This window comes from Lontra canadensis, unplaced genomic scaffold (genome assembly GCF_010015895.1).
Source record: "Lontra canadensis isolate GAN:19392208 unplaced genomic scaffold, GSC_riverotter_1.0 scaffold4, whole genome shotgun sequence".
NCBI lineage: Eukaryota > Metazoa > Chordata > Mammalia > Carnivora > Mustelidae > Lontra > Lontra canadensis.
The window spans coordinates 7330518-7346715 of NW_022630998.1; the positions used below are offsets into that span (position 1 = coordinate 7330518).

General features: G+C 38.6%; 1 protein-coding gene across 2 annotated transcripts in view; it reads right to left on the reverse strand.

Annotated features, from left to right (window-relative positions):
• The window catches only part of MAN2A1 (mannosidase alpha class 2A member 1), a 166611-nt gene that overhangs the window by 115733 nt on the left and 34680 nt on the right, over window positions 1–16198 (reverse strand). For both annotated transcript variants that reach the window (XM_032845164.1, XM_032845154.1), the window contains exon 4: window positions 10677–10848. In XM_032845164.1, the coding sequence (XP_032701055.1) occupies window positions 10677–10848 (172 nt within the window). The remainder of the gene's footprint in view (window positions 1–10676; window positions 10849–16198) is intronic.

Here is a 16198-nt window from a genome sequence, read left to right on the forward strand (position 1 = left end):
GGAATTTAAGACACAAAACAAAACAAATGATCATGGAGGAAAGAAAGAGAGAGGAACAAACCAAGAAAGAGACTTTTAACTATAGAGCATAAACTTATGGCTACCAGATGGGTGTTGGTGGGGGGATGGGTGAAATAGTGCTGGGGATTAAGGAGGACACTTCTTTTTTTATTTATTTTTATTTATTTTTTTAAAGATTTTATTTATTTACTTGACAGACAGAGATCACAAGTAGGCAGAGAAGCAGGCAGAGAGAGAGGAGGAAGCAGGCTCACCACTGAGCAGAGAGCCCAAAACTAGACTCCATCCCAGGACTCTGGGATCATGACCTGAGCCAAAGGCAGAGGCTTTAAACTTTTTTTTTTTTAAGATTTTTATTTATTTATTTGACAGATAGAGACCACAAGTAGGCGGAGAGGCAGGCAGAGAGAGAGGAGAAAGCAGGCTCCCTGCTGAGCAGAGAGCCCAATGCCAGGCTTGATCCCAGGAGCCTGGGATCATGACCTGAGCCGAAGGCAGAGGCCTAAACCCACTGAGCCACCCAGGCGCTCCTAAGGAGGACACTTGTGATGAGCACTGAGCATTGCATGTAAGTCTTGAACCACTACATTGTACAGCTGAAGCTAATATAACAGTGTATGTTAACTAACTGGAATTTAAACAAAAACTAAAGAAATAAAAGAAAACAACAAAAAAAAGAGGATAGTCTTTAAATATTTCACTGTATAATGAATATTACTTCATTTTCTCATTTTCCAAAACAAAATTAATAAAATGCTCATTCATAATGAATCAGAAAATATATGAGATTAAAGAATAAAATTTAAAAATCTACCAACTTGCTGTAAATGCATAAGGGGTTATGGTAGGCACAGTTTTTAACCAACTTATTTTACTTATTACTATGCCAATGCATACCTTTTCGTGTTAATAAACAGACCTATCATCATGTTCACGGTTGTATTGTATTTTTTAAAGGACTTTTAATTGAGATAACAACACACAACACACATGTTTGGTTTGATCAGTTTTAACAAGTGTTTACATCCCTGTAATCACTACCAAAAAAAAAAAAAAGAGATGAACTTTTTCCATTAATTCAGAGAGTTCCTTCATGCCCCCTTCCAATCATTTCCTGCCTCAATCGCTCCAAAAAAGAAACACATTCTTACTTCAACATTTCTACCATAACAGATAAGTTTAGTTACTACTCTTAGACTTTATGAAATAAAATACGACAATATTTACTCTTTGGTGTCAGGCTTTTTTTGCTTAATATGTTCATTAGCTTCATCCGTATTACTATGTATTTCAGTAATTCATTCTTTTTCATTGCTGGGCAGTATTCCACTGCATGAATATGCTACATTTTTTCATCTATTATCTTGTGGATGGACATTTGAACTGTTTCCAGTTTGAAATTACCATGAAAGACTCTGCTGTGAAAAGTTTTTTTTTAAGATTTTATTTATTTATTTGAGAGAGAGAGAGAGAGAGGTCGCAGGTAGGCAGAGAGAGAGGGGTAACAGGCTCCCCACTGAGCAGAGAGCCCGATGCGGGCCTCGATCCCAGATCCTGAGATCATGACCTGAGCCAAAGGCAGAGGCTTAACCCACTGAGCCACCCAGGCGCCGTCTGCTGTGAAAAGGTTTAACAAGTCTTTCTGTGAGCATGTTTTCATTTCTCGTAGGAAATTCCTAGCAGGTGGCTCCTAGGTCTCATTACTTTGGAAAACTCTGGGGGCCTTTCAGAAAGCAACTGTCCCATTTTACTTTCCCACTAGCAACATGAGGGTTCTAGTTGCTGCACATTCTTGTCAACTCTTGGTGCTGTCATGCTTTGTGATTTTAGCCATTCTAAAGGGTGTGAGGTAGAATCTTGTATAGTTTTAATTTGCATCTCCTTGATGACCAGACATTAACCAGCCTGAGCAAACACACATTCCTTCACTGCTGCAGCCTCATAAACTTCTTCCAGGTGTCTGAACATGCCAAGCTCTTGCTAATCCCTGACCCATAATCACAATTCTCCTCTCATAACCTGGAATTCCTTCTCCACCCCTACCTAGCTGGATAATTCTAAACCCCTTTCAGGTTTCAGCCTGAATACCACCTGCTTCAGGAAGCCTTCAAAGACACCCTTCTTACTTCCATAGAAGGAAACACTTTATTGTGATACTATGTTTAATTACATGTCTTCCCTGTTCTGCCTTGAAGACTGGAATCAGGCCTATCTTACTCACCTCCTATATCCCTGGAACCTAGCACAGTAAATGTTGTTGAAGAAATGATGTGGAATAAATAAGGGAAGCCTTTGGAAATCAGATAATCTTTCAGCTGAGTCTTGAAAAATGAGTAAGACTGAGATTACCCAGTGCACAAAAGGAAAAAAAAAAATCTACGCTTCAACTCATGGCCAAAGTCCTAAACAAGAAATAGCATTTGTTTAAGGACACCCCCGTGGCTCAGCAGGGCTAAGAGTAGAATGGGAGGCAGGAAGTGATCAGAGGTAAGGGTGGACAAGCAGGGAGGTATCAGAGCAAGAGCCAGTGTGTGCCAGGCAAAAGAGATGGGTCTGTACCTTTTGACACTGAAGCGTCAATGAAGCGTTTTAAAACCAAGAAGTGACATGGACAGAATGATATATTAGAAACCTAACTGCTGGAGAAATGGAGGACACCTGGAAGAGACAGAGCTAGAAACAGGAAGACCAGCTGGAGGTTTTCATAACAGTAGGAAACAAAGAGTAACTGGGATGGAGCTGGGGTTCAGAGCACAGAAATACTTAAAAAGGCGTAACTAAACAAGGCTTAAGGGACTGACTGGATGTGGCCTGAATGGGCAGATGGAAAGACAGAACACACAATGCTTAACGACACTGGTTCTGGGGCAAGGCTGCCTGGCTCTTGTGTCCTACTTATTAGCCAGAGGATCCTAGGGGTGATCCTTTACACCCCTGCCTCAGTTTCCTCATAAGGAAACTAAACTCTCATCTTAACTCGTAAGAAAGTTATAGGATGGACTGAATAAATTCACGTAAGAGCTTACACCATGCCTGGTATACATTAAGCACGTAGGAAGTGTTAGCTGTTACTATTACCACTAAATAGGGAAAAAGGAAGTTGAGGTTGGAGCTTTAGATCTGGAAATAGTCCAGACACCTAGTAATTACAACAACAGGGTGGATGTGCCTGCAGGATGAAGAGAAGAAGCAAAAGGTATGACCCCACGGGCGAGAAAGGGAGGTGGAGGAAGTGAGCAGAGGAGGAAATTGAGGGGATGAAAAAGGAATGCTCAGCAGCACAGGGAGAGACGCAAGAGAGAAAGAGCTCTGGGTCACAGAAGACAAAAGCGGAAAGAATTTCAAGGACAGTGGAGTGGTCAGGGTTGACGCTGCAAAGAAAGCCTTCAGGGGGACCAAGGAAACATCCAGCGGACAGAGCAGCAGAGAAGTCCCTCAGGGCTTTTGCCAGTATCCACAATGTAAACAGAAGCAGGCAGCTGAAATGACTGAGGGCTAGGCAGAAGTTAGGAAAGCTGCCTCCCGGGAACTGAACTGGGAATGGAGGAGCTGGGGGTGGACCTTATACTTTTTCAAATACTCATACGCTGCTGCTTCAACTTAGAACCCAAATTATTTTAGACACCGGTGAATTGCTTTGATTCCTTTGATGAAATGCTATGTATCTTTAGGCTCTAAAATCAATCCAAATCTGCAATTTACTCTGAACATCACAAGACACACTGTAACTTCTCATTGCTCTGCAAATTTTACAGCAGCCTTCGGTCAAATACCGTAAAATTTGACCTGTATAAAACATATAATAAATTAACCTGTATGAGAACTTTAAAGGTACATTTTTATAGTGAAACTTGAAATGTACATCGATAAGTTTGATTTGTATTATTTAAGAAGGTGATCTCAAACATCTGTCTGATTTCAATAAGCAAACAGTTAAGAAAATAGTACAAGGTTCACTTAAATATAAACCTAGAAAAAAGATGGAAGGGATTGGTAGAAAGATGAAAAATTTTCCATTTTTGGGATGCCTGGGTGGCTCAGTTAGTTAAGAGTCTGCCTTCAGCTCAGTTCATGATCCTGGGGTCCTGGGATTGACTCCTGCATTGGGCTCCCTGCTCAGCGGGGAGTCTGCTTCTCCTCCCTCCCCCAGCTAGTGCTCTCTCTCTCTCATGCATACACTCTCTCTCAAATAAATAATCTTAAAAAAAAAAAAAAAGACTTTGCATTCTTGGCAAAGCAATGAAACCCAGCAATGTGGTGAAGATAAAATATTTTCATTAGCCGTAACGTCAATAACCATTCGTTTTGATACCTTTCCTCCCCACACACATGTGAAGCCTTATTTCATACCAAAATGTCCACATTGGAAGCTGGACAAGACTTCGGTGAAGTTCTAGATTCCAACAACTCACTGGGCTTCTTTACTGAACACCAGCCCCAACAGCAAGAGCACATGCACTGTTAAAAACCTGTCTCAGTGTTTCAGAGCCCAGAGGAAAAATAAGCATGTAATATGCTGGGCGCTAGTCAAGGAAATGCTAAGGCTAATGTTTCAGCTGCTTGGTTCTGAATAAGGATTCACATTTTGATGTATTATAAACATCATGCAGTATTTAACTGCATTTAGCCGGAAAATATTCAAATATGAAGCCTAAAAAGTATGTTAACATCCTAGTCATTTTCAAAAATAAAACAAGCATAGACAGAAAATGTGCTGATTATTTAATGGGAGGCAGTTTCTTTTAAATCTACTGGATATGTGTTACAAGTAGGCACCATGACTATAATTGATTAAATTACTTTGAATCACAAAAAGTAAAAAAAAAAGCTAGATGTTTGCATGGATCTCCCTTTAGTTAACTAGGTTCTCGTTTTTAAAAGCTTATAGAGCTGAATACTGCTGCCACAGGGGGTGAGAATCAAACAAGTCACTGCTAGAATAGATTATGGGGATCATTTGAGTTATGTTTCTGTTAAGTTCCCACAATCAATTGATATTCTTCAGGGACAATAAAAGCTTACATGGAACTCTGCTGGAATTAACAGGTTCTGTTCTGCAACAGCTAGCTTGCAAATTTAGGTACAGACATAATCCACAGACTCATCTTCAAAAAGGAAAAAATAAGCCATTGTATAAGCATTATACTAGCAGTCAAAAAAAAAAAAAATTCTATCAGTAACACCACTTAGTACAAGCTCAGAATTTTAAATCCTGAGAGCACACCTATACATCTATTAACTTTTCTCCAAAACATGTATTTAGGCAAGACATACTAAGAATGTTATGTTTAAGTAAGTAGGGGAAAATATGCTATCACCCTAGTTCCACAGATAAATGTAGTAAGTGAATAAAAGTGAATGATTATACCAAGAAGGGAGAAAACTTTGACAAAGCTTGATCAGAAACAAAACTCATTTGCCCTAATGTTGCCATAAAACAATGTTTTCTTCGGGGCACCTGGGTGGCTCAGTTGGTTAATTATCTGACTTTGGTTCAGATGATCTCGGGGTCCTGGGATTGAGCCCCATGTCAGGTTTCCCTCTCAGCAGGGGGATCTGCTTTTCCCTCTCCCTCTGCCCCTCCCTCCACTTGTGTTGTCTCTATCTCTCTCTCAAATAAATAAAATCTTTAAAAAACCAAAAAGAACAAACAAACAAAAACAGTATTTTCTTCAAGCATAATGGTATCATCAAGATCAGGCCTATATTCCAGAATATTTCCCATTGCCAAAAGAGCATCTGTCAAAAAAGTTTAAGACAATGAATTAGCATTACATTCTCATTTGCATTCCCACTCCCAACATCTTACCATTTTCTATCCTTAATCTTAGGTTGACTCCCATGAAATTGATATTTTGTACATCAAAAATGGTGAAATACTGGCAATTTCATACACCTCAACCTAAGTAAAATGGCTAACAGTGTAGAAAGAGAGAGACATGCACCAAGCTAGACTAAGGAGAAGGGGACTATCCTCATGCCATAAATTGGTGGCATTTCTGGCAGATACTGCACAGATGAAACTAAAACTATTCAAGTACTGACTTGCCATTGCCCTACAAGAACAATCAACATGGAGTCACAAATCATAAAAAGAAAGGACTCGGAGGGATTTGGGCAACAGCCCCTCATCTGGAGGTCCAAGGACTGAAGCAAAGCTGTATCTTGGGACAGACGCTAATCACTATCTCCATACTTCAACCTGAGGGCTCTTGGAGAGTCCCATCCTACAGAGAAGCCGCTCCACCCCAAGGTCCTTACTGCCACAGAAGGCGGCTCCCTAATGCAGCCATGCTGGGAGGAATCAAGCATGGCCTCACTTCACGAAAAGCAGGAGGCAGCAAGCCCAGTTTCCTACAGAGGTAGCTGGACTCTTTCCTATACTCTAGTGAAGCAGGACCTTCAGACAGGCCAAAGCTCTTATTTGGCTTACTTGTCACAAGCAAAGAGCTGAGTGGAGAAAGCTAATCCTGGCCTCTGCAGCTTCACCCAGCAGAGAGCAAACACTTCATAAATCTCCCCATCTTCCCACAGCCGCAGCTCCTCTCTTCCCCTCGGCCACTCCTATTCAGGACAGGGACATCTTCTCCAGCTGCTGGGTCTCTGATGATCATGCAGTCTTTCAGAATCCAGCTCTCCAACAAAGGATCTGAGGGGACATACATCAGCTAGCTTTCTTGTTTGCCAACAACACCTGCCAACTGTGGAGAGGAAAGGCACTGGGAAACTCTGCTGGGCACACAGAACAGAGGATGGCAAGTCCAGGCTTAACGAAGGGCTGGAAGAAAATGAGAGGCTATGCTACAGGAATCACAGGGACCAGGACAGGAAGAGTCTTGTGAATGTACCAGGACTGTGAGGGATGACCTACAACCTTCCCTCTACGTCTGCCTCTCCTGCTTCCATCTGTCCACCCTCGTTTCACTCAGACGCTTACTAATGACTCACAACGCTAGGCAGTAATATACGGATTAGCTGAGCTCAGGCCATAGCTGGCCTGTTTGACCTGAGGCAGGAAGATGGAGGATCTGATGTGGCGGAGAGACCATTTCCCAAAAGGAAATTGGGGGAATGGCCGCTGGCCAGTCAATATTAACTAACACCCATAACAAGGAAACAAAGTATTTAGTTAGAACAGGAAGGAATTGAGGCCAGTTACACTCTCTGTTTTGGGACAAATTCCAGGTATATATCCATCTGTTATTGTTCAAGGATGAATAAAAAGGGGGAAAATGCTTGGACTTATAGGGTGCAACATAAAGAATGCAGAACTGAGGGCTAAAAAACAAGCAAACAAAAACAGTTAAAACCATGCATTCAAAGGCAGAAAAGAATACGTTTCATAGCCCAGAGAACTGAATCTGAGGTGGGGGAGAAAAAGAACCCTTAAGAAAAATCTCCCAAACACAGTAAATATAACAAAGAAATAAAAAATGCATGTGCAAAGGAGAGACTCAATAACTAGAAAATTCAATCTCCAAAGAAAATAAAAACAGTACATAGTAAAAGCAGAACACATTAGCCGAAGATATGTTTGAACTGACAGACGGAAAATTTAGTAACAAGTTATACCTAGATACGTGGTCAAAATTTAGAATTTTATGGACAAAATTTTAAAAATCCTAAAAATGTCTGAGCGGGGAGGTGGAGGGGAAGGTTATCTTCACTGAAGCAATACATTAAAAAGCTTTTTTAGGAAAGAAAGCATATATTTTATAGTTAAATTCTTTTATTAAAAGATGAAGACTCAGGGAGCCTGGGTGGCTCAGTGGGTTATGCCTCTGCCTTCGGCTCAGGTCATGATCCCAGGGTCCTGGGATCTAGCCTCATATCAGGCTCTCTGCTCAGCGGGGAGCCTGCTTCCCTCTCTCTCTCTGCCTACTTATGATCTCTCTCTCTCTCTCCGTGTCAAATAAATAAATAAAATTGTTAAAAAATTTTAAATAAATAAAAGATGAAGACTCTCCGGATGACTTCGAAACTAAAATCTATATTGAGTGTCCAAGAGTAAGGCTCAAAGTGATAAAAGTTAAAATAACAAGAGCTTTTAATATTTATTAAGGACTTCAAATACACCAGGCATTGGGCTAAGCATTTATTTGTATTCATTCAATCCTCATAAAAACCAAATAAAATATGTCCCAATATTATCCCCACTTGACAAATGAAAAAAAAAACAAGGCACAGAGAGATTAGGTAATTTGCCCAAAGTTCACACAGTAGATGGGAGTTGTCAGAATTTGAACCCAGGTATCCTGGTTCCAGGGCTCAGCCATTTGAACAGCTGTTCTAAATGAATTCTCTTTAATGTAAAAAGGACAGCAGAGATCAGGCAAACCCCAACAAACTACAAGTGAGTGGTAGTAATAGTAATTTTAGTTATTAAAAAGAGAAAAGATAGTTATTTGTTAATGGTGAGAGTTAGAATTTATGATCAAAAAAAGAAATACTCAGCCCAAGAGAGTCCAAACCTTATAGCCCCATTGTAGATGTTCAAGAAACAGATGCAGAATGAACGACAGAATGAGCTAATAAGCAAAGACCGGGCATGAATCCTTATGTACTGAATTTAAAAAATAATAAAATCCCTAAAAATAAAAGGAAGTCAACAGGAGAACAGGGACAAAAAATAGGTACAGTCACTTCTGCTATAAATGCTTGCTTCAAAAACAAAAAATTACTCCAAAGCTCCCTATATCAGGGAGCAAATTTTGTATTGCTTAAGTGAAATTTTGTCCCTGAAAAACAATAAAAGAAGGCAGAAAACTGCACCCAGCTGAACCAGACACAAAGGGACACATAAGACACACACACACACACACACACACACACACACACACACGTGCCTCCAAGGTCTACCAGCTACCTCAGTTCACTGCCTGTGTTCATGACCATCCACATATGCCAAAAAACTTTCTGTCAAATTTCAGATAACCCACTTTCTACTAGTTTGCACTAACTCACAATCTGTACCCCTTTTGACACCCAGGTCTACAAGCAAATCTCAGGTCTTTTATTGTAGCATTTACGTATTTCTAACCGCCTAACATATGTAAAACTCTACCAGCATCTTTATTATGTTCGCATCTCGTGTGTGTGTGTGTGTGTGTGTGTGTGTGTGTGTGTATCACTAGCAAAGTTAATGAATGCTGTGCCCTGTCAAGAAGAAAAAAAAAAAAAAAGGTCTGATGGATAATGATCAAAAACCAATTCTCCCCAAATTATCTTTAAATGTTTGTGTCAACTTCCATCAAAATCCTTTTCTTTTCTGATATGGTAGGAAGAATTTAACAAATTAATTTTAAAGCTCCTTGGGAAAATTAAGAGGTCATTCATTAAAGGAATTTTTCAGTAAAGAAAGACAAGGGGAGATTTAAACTATCTGTTAATAAAACAGATCTTAAAGCCACAACAATTAGAATCAAGCAGAAAAGTCCATGAAAAAGGTCAGAAAACCCAGAAATCAATGCATATTTAAATACAATAAAGACCGGCACTTCAAATCAGTAGGGAAAAAAATGGACAATTTACATCTTAGGGCAGCAGCAGAGCACAGCATGGGAGGGAATGGCCTGTGGGGCTGGACAGGCTGCCCGGATGGCACACCAGCCAGGCGCGTCCCAGCTGGGTGACCCCAGACGACCAGTGTCTTTATCTGTGAAACGAGGACAGTCATTGTACCTACTTCACAGAACTGCTGCGAGGATTATCAGTTATCATTTGTCAAGTGCTCAGAACAGCCACTAAAACAGTAAGTGCTATATATGTGATATTAAATAAATAAAAGAAAGCAGTTCATGCTATGATAATCCTTAACCTCTTGGGAACAGAGGGGAGGGAGACATGGGGAACAGAATCTCCCATCATACCACATTAAAAGATAAATTTCAGCATTTTAAAAACTGAATGATAAATTAAACTGGGGTGGGGGGAGGACTGTTCATTTGATCTTTAGATAGGTTAAGACCTTTTAAAATAGGACAGTAAAGCATTAAGAAAACAGATTAATATGTTCAATTACATAAGAATTTTTAAGTCTGTATATCAAACACTAATAAGTAAGAAAATAACTTGAGGGAAAATAAGGGTTGATGTACATGCATATAAACTTACAAATGGGTAAGAAAAAGTATACTATGGAGCAATTCACAAAAAACTTAGCCTGTATATATGAGAAAATATGCAACATTTATCAGTAATCAAAAATTCAAATTAAAATATTTCAACCATCAAATTGGTCAAAGTTTTAAAAAAAAATTATATTGGAGGCCAACTAGGCAGAGACATTGGTACAATTCTATATGGAAGATAGAAGAATACTCTGAAACAATCTTTCCAGGGGTCACTTTGATTATACGCTTCAAAAGCTGTTTAAAATATTGAACCCCTTTGACCTAGTAATTCAATTTCTGGGACAAAGGTGGAACACAGGATTTCAATAGCAAAGTTTCAAGTCACTTTTTCAGAGATGAACCAGAAACAAGGAAAAAAGGATGTGAAGAAATATTTTAAGTTTCAAATAATAAGGCTAAAAATTTTTACCTTCTAAAAATTCAACACTTCAGTGTATAATTAATGTTTAATATTACCAAATTGCAAAAAAAAAACAAAAACACAAAGAAAACAAAAAAACAAAAAACAGTTTTAAAACAAACCTTTTAATAGCATCCTTCTTCGGCTTATCTATAGTATCCCACCACTTTGAAAGGTAAGAAATCTCAGACCACATAAATTTTCTCCGTGAGTCTTCTTTCAGCTTGATGACCATGTTATTAAAAATATACTGAGTCATCTCTCTAAAGTAGTCATCAAAAGTCTTCAACCAACCTAAATCAAGACACAAATATACAACAAAGGTCTGATTCATATGTCTGATTTCAACTCAGTCACATTCCATTGCATCACCTTTGGAAGCCCTTAGATATTTTGTTCATATGAAGACACATTTAAAATTTTCAGAAATGTTTCAAGTAGTGAAATTCCATTTCAATGGACATAAAACTCAAAAAGTCACTGATGACAAGAATACTCTGAAAACTACAAAATTCAGATAGAAATGAGGAAAAAATGAGAAAACGATCTGAGGACAAAAAGTATTTATTTATGCTTAATAACTATGGTATCAAATTCAGTCACTTATATCTATCTCTAATTTAAGGAATTTGCTTTAATTTTAAAAATCTGAAAGGCATTAACAAGCTGGTACTACTCATAATGTGGGATGAAAACTGTATCCTTTCATATGACATCTGAAATTTCCTACCCATTTTAGTAAGTTAAATCAAGAAAAAGAAAATCACAAGAATAAACTGTATCTAAAAGCCAGAAGCAAAGTAGTAAGGTAATTAAGAGCCCTATTATGAATACAGAGAAGTAGAATTCTGCCAAGAACGGGCATTAGTTTCCAAAGGCTGTAAATTACTCCATTTTTTGGAAGCACAAACTGACACTAATCAAACACCACAAGTGTATACATGTACGTCAGGTCTTTTTCAAAAAGAAAATTGCAGATACTGAAGACTTAGTTCTTGGACTTTTCTCAAATATCCTGGAAATTTAATCTAAAGATACTTGCAATTTCACTATGAAGAAAGATCATTTTGTAAGATTTTATTTATTTGCCAGAGAGAGAGAGAAGAGACCACAAGCAGGGGAAGCAGCAGGCAGAAAGAGAAGCAGGCTCCCTGCAGAACAGGGAGCCCAATGTGGGGCTTGACCCCAGGACCCTGGGAGCATGACCTGAGTCAAAGGCAGACACTTAACTGGCTGAGCCCGCAGGCGCCCCATTACTATAAAGAAACATTTTTAACAAGACCCATACATCCAAGCATAGCCCTGCCTGTCAGAGCATCAAAGCAACATGATGAGCGGCTGAGGCAAAATCATGGCCAGCTGTCTACTGGCCAAAGAGACCCTTCAGAGAACAAGCTCTTATCTCTCAAATCTTATAGAGGTAGGAGTTTCTACACATCCAGGCTAAATTACTTCTTTATTTTTTCTAAACCTCAAACATGTGGGACGACTAAAATATTAAGGGGTCAATGGATTAGTTCTTTTTGTCTATAATTAATATCTAAAATATATTATATTGGCTGGAAAAATATTAAAATCTGCTAGGACAGATAAGACAAAACAACGATTTTGACAATGAGCTTCTGAAAAGGGCACTGCCACTATGACTATATTTCTCCCTTTTAACTAAAATCTATTCATTCAATACATAGTTATTTAGTGAGCATGTACAAAGTGACAGGCTTGAATGCAGTGTAAAATATTCTTTACAGGACTTTCTTGATCTGGGACACTTTTAAGTATTTTTAAAGTCACCAGAGAAATACTACGTGGATAATTCAACTTTCTATGTTCAAACAAAAAGCTTGCACATAGAGAAAATTCAAAGATAGCTCACTAAATAGTGGTTTGCAAAGAATTCCATTTTGCTTGGCTAAGGTACAAACCTGGATTCCTGCCCCAGAGCACAAAGCCAAGATCCACACCTGGATTCCCAAAGACAAGCAAAGAATATCCAACCTACCCCTAGAATGCTCTGACTGCTGAGCCCACCAGGTCAACATCTAAGACAAAAAAAAAAAAAAAAATCAAGTGCTCAGACCTGAGCCCAGGATATAACACAGGACTTGATAAATACTAGTTACTACTATTTTATCATCTTCATCAGTCTTTAATTGCCCCTCCCCCCATCTCTACAATCAAAACGGGTAAAAGAATTGAAATGTCTCTGTGAAAATTTGTCTTTAAGACATCACACATAACTTTGACCTGAATTTCAACAAAGGTCAAAGCTAAGCCCTAATTATTTGGCTATTAACTCAATAAAAGAAAAGAACTATGAACAACAGAAGGACTCCAAAATTAATTTAATAAAACAACTCTGGTAATCTAGCATAGAAAGCAAATTTAGAAGAAATCGTCTTTATGAAGATGAAAAAGTAACAGGTTTTTTTTTCAAGTATAATTACGTGTTTTCATCGGTTATAATTTATTATTAGCTAAGACCCTTTCAAAGAATAGTTTATCACAGTTTTCATAAAGAAATCACAGTGACTGATTAATCCATTTTGCCTTCAACACTTCATCTGCCCTTCAACAATCACGCAGAAAATATGTCAAAGATATTTACGTGAGCCAAAATACATGCTCAGAGATGTCAACTTAAAAGCCTTCCATAAAACTCATCTATAATAGATACTAATATCACTACAATATAGCACAATTAATGAAGAATGAACTAAAAGATAGCCTCTTGCAGCTTTCAATATTGAGTAATATAACAGTAAATTAGCTTTTATTGCTCTTACACAATAGAGTAATCAAGTATTCCCTCTATACTGAATTGGCTCTTTCTTTTCTTCAATTACTGTAAAACTACAATTGTATATTAACACGAGACCAATCAGAAAGATAGTATTTTATGAAAAGTTGTATGGGACGATTTTCTGTGACATAAAATTATATTCCTACCTCTGGATTTAATAATCTTAGGACATTCAGTAGCAAACTGATTTACTTAAGTGGTCAATTCACAGTCTTTTTCTTTCCTTGAATACACTTGGAAATTGAACCGGGGCTAGAATAGCACGAAGAATACCTTTCCATTTCCTCTTTTTCCCCTCTAACAACACTCTAACCCATAAAACAGCTAATCACCATTTTTTAGTAAGTGGGGAAATATCTGAAACAAAGAATACATAATTAGAAGTTCTATAAGGCAGGCATAACTCCAAATTCGCTATCACTATTTTATCATAAAAAAGTTCTACAATATAAAGCCTAATAAAGTTGACAACTCTACTGCTTATTTTTAATGCGTATGGACAATTAAGCACCTTGTGGCTGTTCACTGACAAAACACAATTGTTTAAAATTTGACTCTTGCTCTAGCTTCAAAGTCCAAAGACTTTTTGTGGGGCTCTCATCCTCAGAAGGAACACTCAGTTTTATTTGGTTCAAGGGCATACACAGCACCCATTTAAGACCTGGGCAAGGGGATCCCTTCCTGAGCCCTGGACACTTGAGGGATCGTCCCATTCTTCCTCTGACCACACTCCTTTCACACAGTAAATTCCCAAAGCAAAGAACCTCCCCACACAGAGCCTGCCCTGATCTGCCCTCTCGAGTACCAGGGCCCAGAAATCTGTGTTCAGATGGCCCCAAGACAGTTTCTAGAGCCCACCAGGGGCCTTCAATAGGACAGTCGCCTACAGGTGGTAACCTCCCTAGCCTGAGCAGTGGGCAGGGCAGATGTAGTTTGCAGAGGTATGGGAGGAGTCCTGGGGTGTGTGCAAGCAAAGGAGGGCAGGTTTAGGACAGGGCCATTTCTGGGAGATGGGACTGGGCTACCAGAGGCTGGCTCTTTCCACACACACCAACACATTACAGTGGAGAACCAGAGCCTGATGCATCTCAACCCACGCCCCGCCTTCCTGATAACGGTTCTGTTTCTCAAGGCAGGAGGAAAAGACCTATTTTTATTTAGCAACGTATCAATGTGATTTATGACTTTTAAATGTTTATACAAAGGGTCTGAGGGCCTCCAGGTATTTCTGCCCCAATTCCTACAAATTTAAGAACCTATAACCTGAATTTCAAAGCAGTCAATTCTCATGAAGCCGGCACCTGGTATGAAGCTTACACTGTCAAGAATTCAGTAAGTATGTGATAAATGAATGAAATGTATGGCTGAAAGGATGGGGGGGTGGTATGAAGTATAAATGTAAGTTTATTCCTCCAACTAGAAATGAAACCAAAGAAACCAAGAGAAAAAGACACGGCACACATACACAATTAGCTCTAATGCATTCATTGTCCGTTCTGATGCTAACCTAATAATCTTTGGCCATTGTCTTTTAAGGCTGTATTTTATATTTAGAAAAAGCTATGTCAGCCCTAAGATGATTTAAAACACACATCCCAAAGAGGGCATGCCTCTCAAATCAGTGCTACACTGTTGTGATTTTAACTGCTACATGATTTTTTTAATGACTATATTTATTCTACTCAAAGTTAAATAGGTGCCAACTGTTAAGAACACGTAAGAAATTTGGAGTAAAAAATAATTATATCCAGATAATAAACACACAAAAACTACAACTGAAGCTTCAGATTACTTCTGTTTTAACAGGATATTCGCAGATTTAAAAATAAGTACAAATATTCATAAAATAGGAAAGCTTCTTTAATTCAGTAATTATGTTATTGTCTACCAACATGCGATCAACAGGTTTCTTTCATCACTTGTCAAACCCTTCCACAGTTGACTGCAATAGCCAGTCTTATACTTAAGGCATCACATACCATCTTAGCTGGTATTATTGTATCTGTTTTAATCAAATCTAATGGTTAGTTTTAATTCCAACCTTTCTATTATAAATTAAGCTTGTCTCCACCCTCCCCCAACCCAACAGAATGTGAAAGAGCTTAAATCAATGTCCTGTTCCAGATTATTCATTCAAACACATTCAAACCTCTAAGAAGGCAAAGCAATAAAGTTAATCAGTGGAAAGAGATTCCACAGTGAAAATATGAACAAAATGCTGTGGGAATAAAGAAGTGGTGAATTACTACCATAAGGACAGAAGAGATTCTTAGAATAGTCATCATCTGGCTAGAGGAAAAAGGTGGTAGATCCCAAATAGAAGGCAGAGCATATGGAAAAGACACTAAGCTACAAAGGTCTGTGTCAATTTCAGGGAGCAGAAGGCAGGCGGGTATGGCTGCATGGAAGCTTACACGGTGGGAGTATGGAGAGAAATAAAAATAGAAATGGGGGTCAGATCACTGAAAATCCTCTAAACCATTCTTGAATCTTGCTGAAAATTTAGGAGAAAGGAAGTTAGGGTGTTTTGATCTGTGCTTTCAAAAATGAATATACTAGGTGTATACTCAGACACTATACACTATATATACTCTATATACATATATAGTGTATTACATATACTATATACTATACATGAATGAAGATGGTAAAGTAAAAAACAAACAGGAAATGAGGCCACTGCAAAAATTCTCGTGAAAACATTCATGAGACCAAGGAGGCAAAATGAAGAGAATATGCTGACAGACGCTCCCGAGAGGGAGGAGAGAGAGACTCGAGGATGAAATTGAGGTTTTCCAGAGACCTGTGAGTCTTTCAAAACCTAGAGGCCTGCTGAATCCT